Below are 15785 nucleotides of genomic sequence, written 5' to 3'. Positions count from 1 at the left end.
TCAGATCTTCTGCAGGACCAGTACAGGTTTTTAACATCTGAGCAAAATTTTCAAATGTAACACAAACAGTTAATTTTTTTTTTCCATTTTGGTTTTGGCTTTATTAAACAAGGTCTCACTCTGTAGCCCAGGCTGCTGTGTAACTCACCATGGAGCTCAGGCTACCCTAAAACTCCCAGGGGTCTTCCTGTTTCACTGTTGGGAGGACAGTCCTCAGAATGCTGGCTGTGTCCTTTCCCCTGGGTGATGATAGAGCAAACAAACACTTGATTTTTAAAAATCAATGTCGACGAAGACTAACTCTGGCTGCAGTCTATCTGGACATCTTTGGGTCACCAGGTGTCCTTAAGAGATGGTGAGACTCTTAACCTTTTTCTCCTCCCCACTTACATCCTTATAATGAAGTTCTTACCTCATTATTCTGCCATGCCAGAGTAAGTGTTGCCTTGCCACAGGCCCCCCAAAAACCCCAAACCAGGAGCAAACCTTGATCTCAGTCTTCGTTATACTAAGGGATTCCTGTGCTAAGGCAAAAACCATACTGCTAACACATTCTTGTAAAACATGTGGAGTCCATGGTGCCGTTGGCTGAAACCCTTCCTCCTGAACAGCAGCTACTCTTGCTAATTGGGGTCTTCTGATGGGTCTGATGGCTTACGGCTTCTCCTGATGTAATGTGTTCTGGTGACTAAGCGACAGCTTTGTCAACTGCCCTGATGCTCCAGTCTGCAGAAGGCAGGCAGGGCTGCTGGGGAAGCGGGTGTAGCTCTGGCTGGCTTCCATGCGCCATGAGCCATTTGGCAGAGAACTTGGCCATTGTGCAGAAACACTTTAAGTGAATTTCATGGGTGTGGAGACATCCCTGCAATGTCTCCTTTCCCTTCCTTTTTAGAACACGTATACATGAGCTGCCAAGGCCGACCTCTCACAGCCACAGGCACTATTTTTGGTTGTTGTTAGGGCTGGAGGCAGGCAGCCCTGAAATGGCTTTGCCTATGCTGTCAGTTCTTCAAGGGTTGCTCTTTCGGAACATTGGCAAAGATAATTGCCTTCTCCCCTCCAAAGCCTGGGCCTGCTTATGGGCCTGTAGCATGACAATGCAGTATTTAAGTCAGCTTCTACCCTGGCTGCAAAAAATTAATACATCTTTAAAAAAAATTAGATGTTTCCATAGTCTCATTAGCTTTTCTCTATTGTGAAGCTTGGTCTGCACAGCTGGATTTTTTTTCTCCCTTCAAATGATGACTTTTTCAAATGCAACAATAGCTCTCTATAGAGAAAACTACTGTAACAGGAACAGCATTGAAGATGGTCTACTGAGATTATGAAAAACTAATGTTATTAAGGGTAGAGAGACAAATGAAATGGGATGTGGTTTGGTTGAGTAGTCAAACAAATGTTGGAGACAAGAGCACTTCTTTAAAAAAAAAAAAGACAAGAAAGGTGAGTGTTAGTGTTTTGTCTTGAGATGCAGAAGGGCGCAGCGGTGGACAGAGGTGGCGGCGTCTCTCTCATTGTCCTCGTAGTAGTGTGAGTTCTTAGGAAAGCTGTTTCTGTCATGGACAAAGCATCCATCAGCAGATGGGTTATATTCCCTGTAGCCTAGCACGTGGACTCAAGCTCCTTCTGCACAGGGTGCTTACAAGCACAGTCCATTTGCCAACTTTGAGGGGCCAAGTCAGAAGTTGAGAACTAAAGACTTGAGGGTGAAGATAAAAATACCTGAAGGACTTCCAAGCAGTAATGACAGGACAGGAAGCATCACCGGAAGGACTCTTCCTGTTCTTGGCTATCAGGATGGGGTGTCAGTATCAGTATGTATTAGCAAGGATGGCTCTCAAGGATAAAAACTGCCCCTCGTCTCTGATGTTACCTTCCCTGCATCCTATGCTTTTTTCCTGTGATAAAGTTGCTACAAAAATAGTGTCAGGAAGGGCTTATTCTAGCTCATACTTCCAGGGCTCTCTCCCATCTTAGCAGGAAAGGCAAGGCATCAGGAAGCTGAAGAAACTGGTCAAATTCTGTCCACCAGCCGGAAGATAGCAACACCAGCTAGTGTTCAACTAACTCAATTTCTCCACTCTTGTGGGTCTAGGACTTCTGCCCGGATAATGGTCCTTCCCACTTGATTTAATCACGTAACCTCATGCCCAGAGGCCCAGTGCCCAGGTGATTCTAAGTCCTGTCGAGCTCACAATTAGCACTAGCAGCACACCTTGGAACACAGTACTATCTTAACTGCTTACTCAAAGTGCTTGGCACTCAGGAGGCGGAGGCAGATCTCTGAGTGTGATGCCAGCTTGGTTTGCAAAGTGAGTTTGTAGCCCTGGACAGCCAGGGACTATAAACCAAATACATATATACATAAATGAGGTTGGGGGTTTAGCTCAGGAGTAGTAGAGCACTTGCCTAGCAAGCACAAGACCCTGGGTTTGGTCCTCAGCTCTGAAAAGAACAGAACAGAGAAAGTACTTGGTGACCAAGTATGGTGGGAAGACTGCCATCCCAGTGTTAGAGCTAAAGGCAAAAAGATCAAGTCATGAGGTGGAGGCAAACCTACCTGGACCAAGATTTTAGAAAGTAAAACTGCATCTCAAAAAACAAACAAACAAACAAAAGTGGGTTTGGGTACTATGGACACAGGGTGATCACACACACACACACACACACACACACACACACACACACACACACACCACTGATAGCCAGAGTGTACCCGGACAGGTTAGTGACATTGGATACAGGGTATTGTTGGTCCATCACTCTTCTTGGTCTAACCTATCTGCCTTCATCAACATTGAGGTATTAGAAGCATCTGTGTGAGATGGGCTGAGCTGTGTGAGAACAGGCAGTCAGTACACAGCCACCAGAGCCAATGTTGTTTTCTTGGATGCAGACAAACTTTAATTGCAAAGCTTTTGTGTACAGCACATTCAGCAATGAACAAGCAGGAGAGCTGCTCGCTTCCAGAGACATGAACATAAACATCTTTTGCAATTCAAACAGTCTAGAGCATACCACTGGGGAACAATCCTCATCTTTCTGAAGACTGCTTGACATTTTAATAAATGATTAGGCGTACTTAGAAACTCAAAATAAGATGTACCTTGCAAGGAAAGAGGGTTTTTCCATACTTCTAGGCAACCACACCTGAGTGGTTCTACTTGACAAAGCAAGAGATTTGCTGGAGCAAGACACTGAGGAAAAGTGTAAGCACTTCAGCACCAAACAAGCAGGTCACCCTTTTCATGCAGGGAGACACATCACCGCACAGCCCAAAATAACAATGGACAGCAGGTTCCCGCTGTCACTGTTCCCTATTACCTCATGGTCTTTATTTAGTCCAAAGAAAATCCTTGACCAGCAAATTCAGAATACCATGAATTTGGGAATAGTAGGGAAATTCTTCTATCACATATGTAAGGGCTCCTAACAACCTAATTAGAGCAGTTAATATTATTTATATTAAGGTTTGTTCTATTTACTGGAATGGTTTAAGTGTTATCTAATTTTGATTTTGTACTTTCAAAACAGTCAGAGGGAATGGAGAAAAAAGTGGGACTGGCTGCTCAGCTTTGAGGCCAGGCAGGTACAAACCAGACTCAGGAACTCCTTCTACAGTTCTGAGAAAGCCTAAGGGAGCTCACTACATCCACCCTACCAAAATAACCTACAGCCTCCCTACTCTGGTGTTCTAGCTACAAAGGAATGTTGCAAACAACGGAGGCTTCAACTTAACATCTGAACTGTAAAGTGTGGTATTTTAACAACAAACAGGCTCAAAGAGCTCATCCAGGAAGGGAAATCTGGCAGCCACAGGACCAAGCTGCATCTCAGCTCCTCCACACTAGGTTCAGGCAGACACATAAGGTGGCGGTGGCTCCTTGGCAGTGCCAGTGACAACAGGGGCATCATCGTACGGCGGCAAGAGCACCTGGAAAGGAGAGCCCAGAGTCAGTGTTTAAGAGTAGGCATCTAGCAAGGCGTGACGGACGCATGCCTGTAATCACTGCTTGGGGAGGCAGAGGCAGGTGGATCTCTGTGAATTTGAGGCCAGCATGATCTACAAAGCAAGTGCAGGAGAGCCAAGGCTACACAGAGAAACCCTATCTTGAATAAACAAACAAATAGATAGATAGGAGCGGGCGTCCACACCCTCCCACTAAGGCTGTGAGCTCCAACTGCACTTTAACCTGCACAGCCATTATTCAGTCCAGCTTCTCACTAAGTGGATACACCTACTGAGAAGCTTTGAAACTCCCAAGCAACTGGAGCCTGGCTTCTGTAGCCACTCTCCGCAGGCGCCTCCAGAGCCAGAGGATGTCTGAGGAGCAGTAAGGAAGTGTTTGTCAGCATGAGGCAGGCACTAGGTCAACTACAAAAACCACTCAGTGTTGGCCGTAAGTGACAGTGAGCACTGTAACCACACTCAAGCTTGGCCAAGTTCACATTTTTATCACCGTAGCCTTGGGCAGCTTCTGTAAAACAGAAAGACCTGGCGACCAGAGGCCTTGAAAGTACCTAAGCCACTGCTTGGCATGAAGCAGAGGAGGTAGGCATTAGTTACAAATGGTTGAAGAGGAACAAACGACAGACAACACCTCTGCCAACACCTCCCGGTTACATTTCAAGCATTAACCAGAACTGCTTGTGGTTATTCACTGCATGGAAAGAGAAATATCAGAAAAAAAAAAAAAAATCACTGTGTACTCATTCTAATAAAGTGTGCCTGTCCCATAGACTTCTAGAGGAACACTGAAAACACTTTCTGTCACACCCCACTCTTCTTATCTCACACCCTTAACACTTTTTCCTTTTCCACTTGTAACTCCATATCCTGCAGCCATTACCTCACCCAAGAGCGGGGGCCTAGTAACCACTTGATGGTGGGACTCAAGGTGTAAACGTATCAAAAGCTGTCTCTGCAGTTTTCCCAGTACGGAGGTGAAGCTGGCCAACGAAAGCAGAAGCCATGTTGGTTGTTCTGACTCAACCGGAAGCCAGAAGCCAGCCTGATTAAGGTGTGCTGGGACGCTGGTGCACAGCAAGCTTCCCTGGCAGAACAGGGCAGAACTCACGTGCTGCAGCAAGGTGGAGTAATGTTTAATTCAGAGCACCTGCTTAGCTGCTTAGACCACCTTCAGGCCGTCCACAGGGAGGGTACAAGAAGCAGACAATTCAGGGGAAGCCTGACACAGCCAGGCGCTGCTGCTGCTGCTGGCCCTACTGACCACCCAGACTCAGGGACCCTGCCAACATCATCTACACATGCTGCACGGCACACAAGAACCAGACCACCTTCCTTCCTATAGTGCATTTGCCTGGCACGGCTCACAGGCAAGCAAATGACAGACAACTGGCAGGACTCGCTGCCGTCAAATTAAGAGGCAACCAGGTAGCTACCCTGTAGCAAGGCACCTGATGCCACACCCCACCGCAGCTGTTCCTGTCAGCGCTATGGTCTTTGTTCCCTCTAGGGGCAGTTAATGCTATCCCTGACTCCTAAACACTTCACAAATTACTTGAGGACAGGAGCACTTGAGATGCACTTGGGTCCAGAAGATTACTCCAGGCCAGGAGGTACTGCAGGCAGGGCTCTCCCCACAAGGAACCAGCTACTCGGTTTGACAAACACACTGGGGCACCCACATCAATGCAAACAGTAACATACTGTGCTGTCTACTGAGAAGCATATGGCCAAGAAGACACAAACAACAGAAGAAAGCCAGTGCAGACCAAGACAAGCTCCCTCCCCAAAGCCAGAGGCGATGACTAGACAGTAGAGAGAACACTCGCAGTAAGGGAAAAAAAAGGCAAGGCAGTGGGGCAGTTCTGGAAAGTTGAGGAGCTGGCCACTGTCTATTTACGGGAGAAGGACGAGGAGATACAGTTGGGAAGAAAGGCGAGGCTCTCTAAGTGTGGCTGTGGCCTGATCTGGCAGCTGACACACACACTCACCCTCCTGCACATTCATGAATATGTATAAACTAGGGTTACCAGCGGAAGCTACGGCCGGCACTAGGAGTATTAAGTGTAGAATGATGGGTTCTGCATTATCCTCCTCAGCCTCACTGAAGAATTAACTGACCCATAACTATCACTGTCTTTGGAGAAATCTTAGAACACAGTGGGGTTGCAGAAGAAATGAAAACAGCCAGCACATCCAGTTTGTTTCTTTCTTTCCTTTCCCTTCCCCTCCCCGCCCTCCAAAACAGAGTTTCTCTGAGTAGCCTCGAATCTTGGACTCACTTAGTAGACTAGGCTGGCCTTGAACTCACAGAGATCCTCCTACTTCCACCAGCTTTGTTTCCTTCCTTTCTCACAAAACTGAAACATTGAAGCCGAATTTCTCAACATAACATTTTCTTTCACAGGAGGCACAATTATGTCCTGTCAAGATAAAACTTTCACACTTTGGTGTTTTCAATATTCATTATCAAGCAAATCTATATTGCAGTTTCATTGCAAATCAGCATTTCAACACTGATAGCCTTCTCTGAAATACTCTGTTGACTTCCCCTAGACTCTCCCTGCACTGAGGTGGTGATGTCCTCTTTCCATGTTCTAGGGTGGTGTGGAATAGTCTTAAAAAAAAAAAAAAGGGGGGGTTTATTTATGTATTATGTATACAGTGTTCTGCCTGCATGTATGCCTACACACCAGAAGGCGGCACAAGATCTCAATATAAATGGTTGTGAGCCACCATATGGTTGCCGGGAATTGAACTCGGGACCTCTGGAAAAGCAGCTGGTGTTCTTAATCGCTGAGCCATCTCTCAGCCTACTGTGGTATATTCTTGACGTGGCATCTCTTGCTAGCAGAGTACTTTCCAAAGTTCTCCAGATGGAACTAGTGGAAATTCTCAAGAGCTCAGCATCATCTTATCTAAATGATGCTCAGTCTGGTTCTGGTCAACACTGAGGGTGCAGCCATGCTTCTTTCCTACAAGGGGGCGAAGTACTTGGACACTGAGAGAAATAACTCTTCAGATGATTAACAAAAGTTTCCAGCTAGGATGCCATGACACAACAGGTGAAAATGTGACTACAGTGACATTTTTATCACTTTGTTTAAAAAATTAGCCATTCACAGTGAATGATCAAAATAAAAAACATGCCCTACTTTAATGTAAATTTGCTGCTACCAAGCAGAAGCTAATGGCTGAGTGCCAGAACACGCAAGCACACACACAACTGGGGGCTACTTTATATGTGGTCCAACACAAATTCTACACACATTAAGACACCCTTTTTCTCTCTGTGCACAGCACCCTCCCCCCCCAGGGGGTAGCTGGCTCAGTTAGTAAAATGCTTGTGTTATGGTGGCAAGGCAGAGGAAAACACTCAGTATCAACTCTGCTGTGAACACATGTAACACCATACAATAAAATGAAATCTGAAAGGCAAATTCACTTCATCTGTTAATGATAATAAATATCAGAAGAAAGCTACAGCCACGCTTCATGGAACAGTGGAGCTATGTTCCAAGAAATGTACCATTAGTGAAGTTCGCCTCATGTGAACATCTCGGAGGCTACTTCAAAAACAATGATAGCTGTATCACCACCCAAGCAACGCAGCTGTGTGACTACCATGGAACATGCATTTTGTTGTAGACTGAAATATTGTTGTCCAGTGCCTAGCTAGTTACTGGTAAAACTTGACAATGTTTAGGCACCTGGGTTAGGGCTGAACTTGAACTATAAGATTTGCATTTAGACAGTAAAGGCTTCTCTGGAATTTTGCTGTTGCAGGGCACTGTGTATAAGGTACACATGATTTCAGAGAGCCTCAGAAGGTTTTGGGTTTTTATTTGTTTTTTTTTTTTTTTTTTTTTTTTTGGTTTTTTGTTTTGTTTTGTTTTTTTGAAACAGGGTTTCTCAGGACTCACTTTGTAAACCTGGCTGACCTCAAACACAGTGATCCGCCTGCCTCTGCCACCCTTGAATGCTGGGATTATAGGCTTGTGACAGCATGCCCCGTTGAGAGTCTCAAAAAAGTATCCAAAATGTTAAAATGTGTGTTAATTATCAGCCAGACACAACCTAGCTACCTAAAAGTCAACTGAGAGACTGGCCAGATCTTACTGGCCTACAGGCATGGCTGCAGGGCACTGTCTTGATTTGTGATAATTTCTTTCCCTGGGCAGTATGTCTAAAACTTTTCGCCAGGTAAGTGGTGCATTTGCCTGAGTTTCTGCAGCTGAATGGAGAACAAACCTCACCTGCCAGAGAAGGGACTTTCAACATTAGGATGGACAATGGGGACAATGCACAGTGGCAATGCCATTTGATGTTATTAGTTCAGAGGTAACAGGTGTTCACAGGGAAGATTCCCGAATCCTGTAGAACCCAAGCTTTACATAAAAACACAACCCAGAAGCATCTAAAACACCAAAGGAACTGGAGAACGAGCATATCTGGAGGGGCCTAAGAAACAAACACATGCCATGGGGAAATAAGCGATTCCCTTACTCAGTATCATTCCATTCTGGGCCTTATGCAGCCCAATGGCTAGCTCACTCTCACTTAATTCCATAGCCCCTTGACATAACTATACAGCAAGCTGAGGACGGCCTAGGATACATGAGACTGTACCTGAATGCCCCATCCAAAAGAGGGTTATTGCAAATGAGCATGCTTACACGGGCAGGCCATGGAAGCTCTTTTTGTTTTAATTTAATTTTATTTTATTAATTACTTTATTCACTTTGTATCCCCCCATAAGCCCCTTCCTCCTCTCCCTCTTCCCACCCTCCCTCTCCCTTCTTCACACATGCCCCTCCCGAAGTCCACTGATAGGGGAGGTCCTCCTCTCCTTCTTAGTCTATCAGATCACATCAGGAATGGCTGCATTGTCATCTTCTGTGGCCTGGTAAGGCTGCTCCCCATTCACGGGGAGGTGATTAAAGAACAGGCCTATCAGATTATGTCAGAGACAGTCCCTCTTCCCATTACTATGGAACCCACTTGGACACTAAACTGCCATGGGCTACATCTGTGCAGGGGTTCTAGGTTATCTCCATGCATGGTACTTGGTTGGAGTATGAGTCTCTGGGAAGTTCCCTGTGTTCAAATTTTCTCGTTCTGTTGTTCTTGTGGGGTTCCTGTCCTTGTGGGGTTCCTATTTCCCACTTCTTACATAAGATTCCATGTACTCTGCCCAACAGTTGGCTATAAGTCTCAGCATCTGCTTTGATAGTCTGCAGGGCAGAGCCTTTCAGCATGTAAGCTCTTATTTCCCAGCTCTTATTTCCCTTACACAGAAAAACTGAACTCCTTTGGGGAATATATTCATAACACAGAATTCATACTTTAAATCTTTCAGCTTGGTTTCAAAAGTTCCCACTGGTAAAATGCAAAAGCTGGAAACATCAAAATAACATAGCCACCCAAACTGAAAATAAAGATGGTTGTATGCTTTTGAAACACTCTATTTAAATACTGAGAGAATAAGAGGGTACGGTGCGCTAATGCCACAAAAACCACAGCAGAGGCAGTTCAGCACTTCCTCCTCAGCCCGAGTGCACCACACCCCTACTGTACACACCTCCTTCCCAGGTCCTATGCCACTCTAAGGGCTCCAGTCTTGCCTGGGCTCAAGCTGCAGCCAGTCTCAGGCAGGAAATGGGAGCTGCCAGCATTTACTTCAGGCTTTCATATCATCTGTTCCCAGCTTCCCACCTTGCACTAATGGAAAGGGAGAAATACCTATCCTAACCACCCTGCAATTCCCACCAAAAACCAGCCAATAGTTTAATTTTGTTACAACTTAGCCAGTGTCTATGAATTTTGCTTCCTCACAGCGATAGCACACACTTCTGTATTGCACTTTGAAATACCATAAACCTTTGATATTACACTGGCTATGATAATAAAGGTATTTTGCCCTTGTGGATACACCCCTATTTAACCAAACCATTTACAAGTTATTAGACAATGAAGCTGGAACGCTTTTATTATTAAAATCAATGCCGCAGAAAATGTCATAATGAAGCCTATTACTTTGAACATTCATAAACAGGCAAACAGAAAACTGACATGTGGCCCTCCTTCTACAACTGCTGTAATCTTCTGTCAATCTGTAGTCCCTGAACAGCTGGCTGAAAGCTGTCAAAGTGGTGGTGGCCCCTTCCCGCCCCAACCAGTGCCCACATCCGTGCTCAGGAGCTGGCAAAACCTCTTGAGCCTGTGGGCACTGTGAGGTACCACCACAGGAGCTTTCCTTTGGGTGACATCTCTCCACCCTCCCCCAGCAGCTCTATAGCAATGGTACCTCAGCCAAAGTGCCTGCAGCTGGGAAGGTCTCCCCATCCTAACTCACGGGTCTGATGCAGGAAAAAGGGAGTGAAAAAAGCTGCCAATCCCTGAGCTCCCCAAGCTCAGGACTTGAAATACCACTGATCATCACTCTGGAAACCTCTGGCCTGAAAAGCTTGGGCCCCTAAAAAAAATGCTATAAGCCCTGCCCTTTGTTCAGTTCCCTGCTGTCCTCCCCTGGGAGCAGGGGCAGCCAACCCTGGATTCATCCCTCCACACCCTAGAGCCTCCCAATAAATCTCTTTTATGAGATTTGTTTCTTCATTGGAAAAAGCCAAGAAGCAATGAAAAGAAGACAGAAGGAAGTGGAGCAGCCCTGAGACTCCTGAGCTCCCCTGGGAGCAGCAATGCCTCTGCTGAGGAGGCTTCCTCTCAGAGCTGCATTCCTGGATCAGGATGCCCTTCCACTGGAATATCTTCTCCCCTCACACCTGTGTGGTTCCTGAGTTCCCATGTCTTAGAATGCCATCCCACTGGAACACTGTCCCACCTCAAAGCTATGTGATTTCTGGGCTTCTGAGTCCCTGGGTCAGGATACCCTTCCACCTGAGCAGGAAGGCCAACACAAAAGAATACTTGGCACCGAGCCTAGCAGACAGCAACCCCACATGTCAACGCTGATGGAGTAACCCCAGAGCAAGGAGGTGTGACATACAGGAGGTGAGCACCTTTGGACACTTCTGCTCTGGAATTACACTTCAGCTCAGAGTTACCTGGTCTTCACCAACCTCTCACAATGGTCTTGGCCTTTCAAAACTGAAAAGATGAGGAGTAGGGATGGAGACTAAACAGTTCACACTAACTGCTTAGTAAAGAGTCACTAAAATGTGTTACTAGAAATAAGACCTCCCTTTTACATTATAGTACTTCATAGACCAGAAGTTTCAAGAAACTACAGGACATGTAGTTTCTACAGCCAGCCCAACCCCTCTTGTCCCACACTTGAAGACTCTTGCTGCTTCCCAGACCCTCTGCTTCATTTAGGCAGATGGTCTTGAATCTGGCTAAAACACATCTAACTGCCCTGGAAGCAAGGACTTACTCTAACCTATCTGGCAAGTTAGTTGTGACTTTCCTGCAAAACTACAGGATGAAACTTGGTTAAGGCCTCACGTGGCCTATCTAGTTCCTTGGAGATGAATAAACTTCAAAAGCTCTTTCTTGAAAAATTGGGGCAGGGAGTGAGGGGAGTAAACCAGCAGGAATGACCATAAATGTCACCACAACTGCTAAGTCCTTCAGAACATTTTGATGGCCAAAGGTCAGCCTCAACTACCTTCAGTATGTCAGAGAATCTACTGGGAAATGACTGAGTCAGGGAGATGCCTGCCTCTCAACTGAAGCTTTTTCTTTTAAATGGTTTTGGATTTTGTTGTGGTGGTTTTGTTTTAAGACAGTATTTCCTTGTGTAACATAGCTCTGGCTGTCCTGGACCCGTTTTGTAGACCAACCAGGCTGGCCTTGAACTCAGAGATCCACCTGCCTCTGCTTCCCCAGTGCTGGCAGTAAAGGTATGTGACACCACGCTCAGCTTTAACAGCAGTTTTAAAGCAGATTCAAAAGAAAGCCTCATATAGAATACTTTCAGAAGTCAAAGCAATAAACTTAGAGAAGGTAATTTGAACTAGCACCTACAACCTGGTATAGCATAACAGACTACACAAGTTTACATTTTTCCTTTAAATTATTAAGAACCTTCCATTTCTATCATATCCAAGACTATAATGCTTTCATCTGGAATCAGAATTTCAGATACCATTTTAACTAAATACTAATCTCACTAATTTAAAGAGCCCTGGTACCATGGAAATTGGGTTCCATACTTTACATTTGACAAAATGCTTCTATGACCTGAATCATGGGATTATTAGTGAAACAAAGCTATACAGATTAAGTTTTCAAAAACTTCAATTTGCTAATATTCCCTATGAAAAACATTTTTCTATAATCTACATATTTATCTTTGAATGTGTTTTTCCCCTCCAGTGCGCACAATTTCGTGGCATTAGGAAGCAAATGTGAGGTTACATAATGTATCCACCATGTGATTTTTCCAACAGGGGCTCCAAAAGGGAGAGTGAGTCTCCCTAAGGCACCAACAGTGCTGGGCCAGGCAGCTGCAGCGCTCAAAGGGGCACCTTGAGATATTTTAAACTCTCAAGGGAAACAACTTCCTCCACACAGAGCAGGCTGCTGTCAAGCTGTGCATACGTGACTACTTAATGCATCGAAGAGCTGAGTATTTATTCTCGTGGCCCAAGGGAATTATGATTCTGTTTGGGACCCTCTGCCCCAGGCATTCCCATCATGGTCTGGCTAGAAATGAAGCAGGGTTAACCCTGCCTTGGGAGTGATGTCTAGTATGGAACGACTCTTTCCTGTCTTCACTCTGAGCAGAATTTGTGAAAGCTTGAATCTGAACAGCATGTGTATTGTTCTGGAAAAGGAGAAGGGACATGTTTATTTTCTAACAAGAGCCCTAGCATATTTCCACAAAGGTCAACATGAATTTATCTAGCCTGGGAGAAGAGCCATCTGGCCCAATACTTAATAGGAAGTGAAAACCAGGCATGACATGTTATTATGTCGATGTTGATGCCCAATGCTGATATGAGCAAAGGGGAAACTTACGTCGATATGCGTCATGAAAAACTAGATCACTCCAACCATTCAGGTCTCTGAGGCAGGCACCAGCACATTTGGTTTTTAAATTACAATGCCAACATTACCCCACCCCAACTTCTTGACAAAACAATTCTCAAGGTCCATACTATGGTATGGTCTCCAGATATCATTTTTCCACTAGCACCCCACCGCATCTCCTCTTTGGAGAAATGGCGGATCACGGATGTGGTGTAGAAAATGTAAAAGCCTAGAGAGCAAAGCCACTCACGAGCTACTGACAGGCTCCAACTGGTCAAGGATGGTCTGTCTTGAGCATCCAGTGGAAGCCAGGCTGCAACCTCTGGGAACAGCACAGGAGTGTTTTGCAAATGGAGCTCCTTACAGTGAGGCCCTCTGAAGACTCCTGCCCACTTGGCAAGGCCCTGTGGAGGCATTGCAGCAGACCCCGTCTAGCTTTCACTATGTTTATGCTTATGATAATTCTTAATTTTGCAGCTAAGTTTACTGGAAACAGAAGCCCTTGAATAAGTCTTTGATAATTTTTCTCAAGTTTCTACATGAAAACTTTGCAGTCTATCACCTAAAAAATACTATCCTAGCTAGGCTACCATACTCTCTGCTGACTACAAAAATATAAAAACAACATAGTGTTAAAGACTAGTCAGAGGGCTTAAATATCTTTCATATTTCTGTAGCCGCATGTCTGCTGCTGGCCTGAGCACAGTAAACTGGATGTCCCTTGCAATACAATAAAACTTATGCTTAGATATGACGTAAACATTAACTAAAGATACAACAAGGTAGTGGGGAAGAGGAAAGGAAACTAGGATGGGTAAATGTTAATGATTCCTGGAAAATGAGTAAAGAGATGAATTGAAACTGCTCATGTTTGAATGATTTAGAACTTGTACAAATAAAGACGGCTCAAGCTATGTGAGCCAGCTGTTTGAAAGACAACCAGTGGTCAGACTCATTTCACCCACTCCACACATCCATCCTGCGGCCCAGAACTCAGCTGGAGCTGAACTCCCGCAAGCATCAGTGCATAAACTGTGATGTGTTTAGAAAAAGCATCTGTTTCCCCTCTCTAAAGATACAGAACAGGTACAGAAAATAAGTTTCATTTAGGATATTTACACACTTTATCAAAATGCATGTAATATCTCCACTTCTTCAATATTGTTGTTTGGATGTTATGTATTTATGTACACTGATTGTTTTGGCTGTGTGTGTCTGTGGATCTGTACATAGCTATGGAGAAGTCAGATCAACTGGAACTCTAGTTACAGGTTGTTACAAGGCACCATGTGGTGCTAGGAACTGAGCCTGGGTCCTCTGGAATAGCAGCCAATGCTCTTAACTGCTGAACCATCTGTCCAGCCCATTTTGTTGTTTTTGTTTTAGTTTGGTTTTGTCCCTGTTTTCTGAGGTTCAGTTATTATCTGTGTTGTGGTTTGGATGTGAAATGCCCTGGGAGACCCCTCCCCCACCAAGACTCACTTGGTCCCCAGCTAGTGGATCCATTCACTGAAGCAACTGGGGATCAATGGATGATACCTGGTCAACGGATGAACCTATTGATGAGTTCATAAACTGATGGCATTAGTGGGGCTTACTCAGAGGTGAGTGGGTCACCGGGCACCCACTCTGTTGTGGGTGGGGGTCTCTGTTGTGCTGCTTGGCTGCTCTGAAGTGAGCAACCTCTTCCTCCACTGGGTCTGCAGCTGTGATTTCTTCCTGTCTTACCACAAGGTAATGGAACAAGCCCAATCACATGGCAGATGTCTAAAATAGGACCAAGCACCCTCTCTTCTAAGTCATTTTTTTTCCAGTTATCTGTCACACTGACCAAAAACACAAAACAAAACAATCCCACCAATCCTACAACTTGGTTTGCTCTCTGGAGACCACACAAGTGACAAACATATCTAGGCAGTGGTGTACACCTTTAGTCCTAGCACTCAGGAGGCAGAGGCAGGTAGATCTCTGTGAATTTAAGAACAGCCTGGTTTACAGAGCTAGTTCCAGGACAGACAGGGCTACGCAGAGAAACCCTGTCACAAAACCCCAAGGCACATGCCTCAGATACAGCAGGAAGTAGCAAACACTAAGAAGCAGGCACCATCTCACAGAGGTGGGCAGGGGAGGCCTCACCTTTGGTGATATCACACTTACTGTAGTGTCATTGCTAGTAACATAAACCAGAACATCAGAGGCATTCCTGCCGTTGATATATCGGTAGCAGCTCCAGACACAGCTGATCAAGTAGCCCTGCAGAGAAAAGTCACCAGATTTTCAATTTCCAAAATTAAAGCCTTAAAACATTACAAAGTCACATTATGAAGGTTGTATTTACATACACACGTTACTGAACATAATGTATTAAAAACTGCAGATGTTGGGTATAGTAGCTTTCTGGCAAGTTGTGCATTGGCACAGCCTTGTTCTGTCACAGCACACCAGAGGGCGGGACTGATAGTAGGGTGGGGTGGGGTTAGGGATAGGAGGGCTCACCTAAGAAGTGGGCCGTTAAAAAACAAAACAAGGGCTATAAACATTAGTCAAAATTTATTAAACTATTTATCGCTGTACTACTTATTCTTTGGCAAGAGGTGAGCCAAACTTACTGTGTAGCCCAGGCTAGCCAAGCTTCTGCTTAGCACCCTGATTTCCGGTATTAGAGGAATGTACTTTTTAACTGTTTTTATTCTACAGGATTATCTGACTTTATTATACCATGTTCAAAATGAAGTATATAAAAGTAGGATTACCACCCAGAAGAATAATTTGCCAGAAGAGATGCATGAGAGACCTTAGATCAGAACTCAATTATTTTAAAATG

General features: G+C 44.9%; 1 protein-coding gene across 1 annotated transcript in view; it reads right to left on the bottom strand.

The window, feature by feature from the left end:
• Positions 1-2878: 2878 nt before the first annotated feature.
• Laptm4b (lysosomal protein transmembrane 4 beta) overlaps positions 2879-15785 on the bottom strand; it is a 48068-nt gene continuing 35161 nt past the window's right edge. The window contains exons 6-7 of the mRNA XM_055620111.1: positions 15119-15214; positions 2879-3934 (exon numbers count right to left, since the gene is read on the bottom strand). Of these exons, the coding sequence (XP_055476086.1) occupies positions 3854-3934; positions 15119-15214 (177 nt within the window). The 3' untranslated portion in view covers positions 2879-3853. The remainder of the gene's footprint in view (positions 3935-15118; positions 15215-15785) is intronic.

Source organism: Psammomys obesus, unplaced genomic scaffold (genome assembly GCF_907164565.1).
Source record: "Psammomys obesus unplaced genomic scaffold, mPsaObe1.curated_primary_1811, whole genome shotgun sequence".
NCBI classification, from domain to species: domain Eukaryota; kingdom Metazoa; phylum Chordata; class Mammalia; order Rodentia; family Muridae; genus Psammomys; species Psammomys obesus.
The sequence above is the reverse complement of the archived record's forward strand: the minus strand, read 5'-3'. Positions and strand labels throughout refer to the sequence as shown.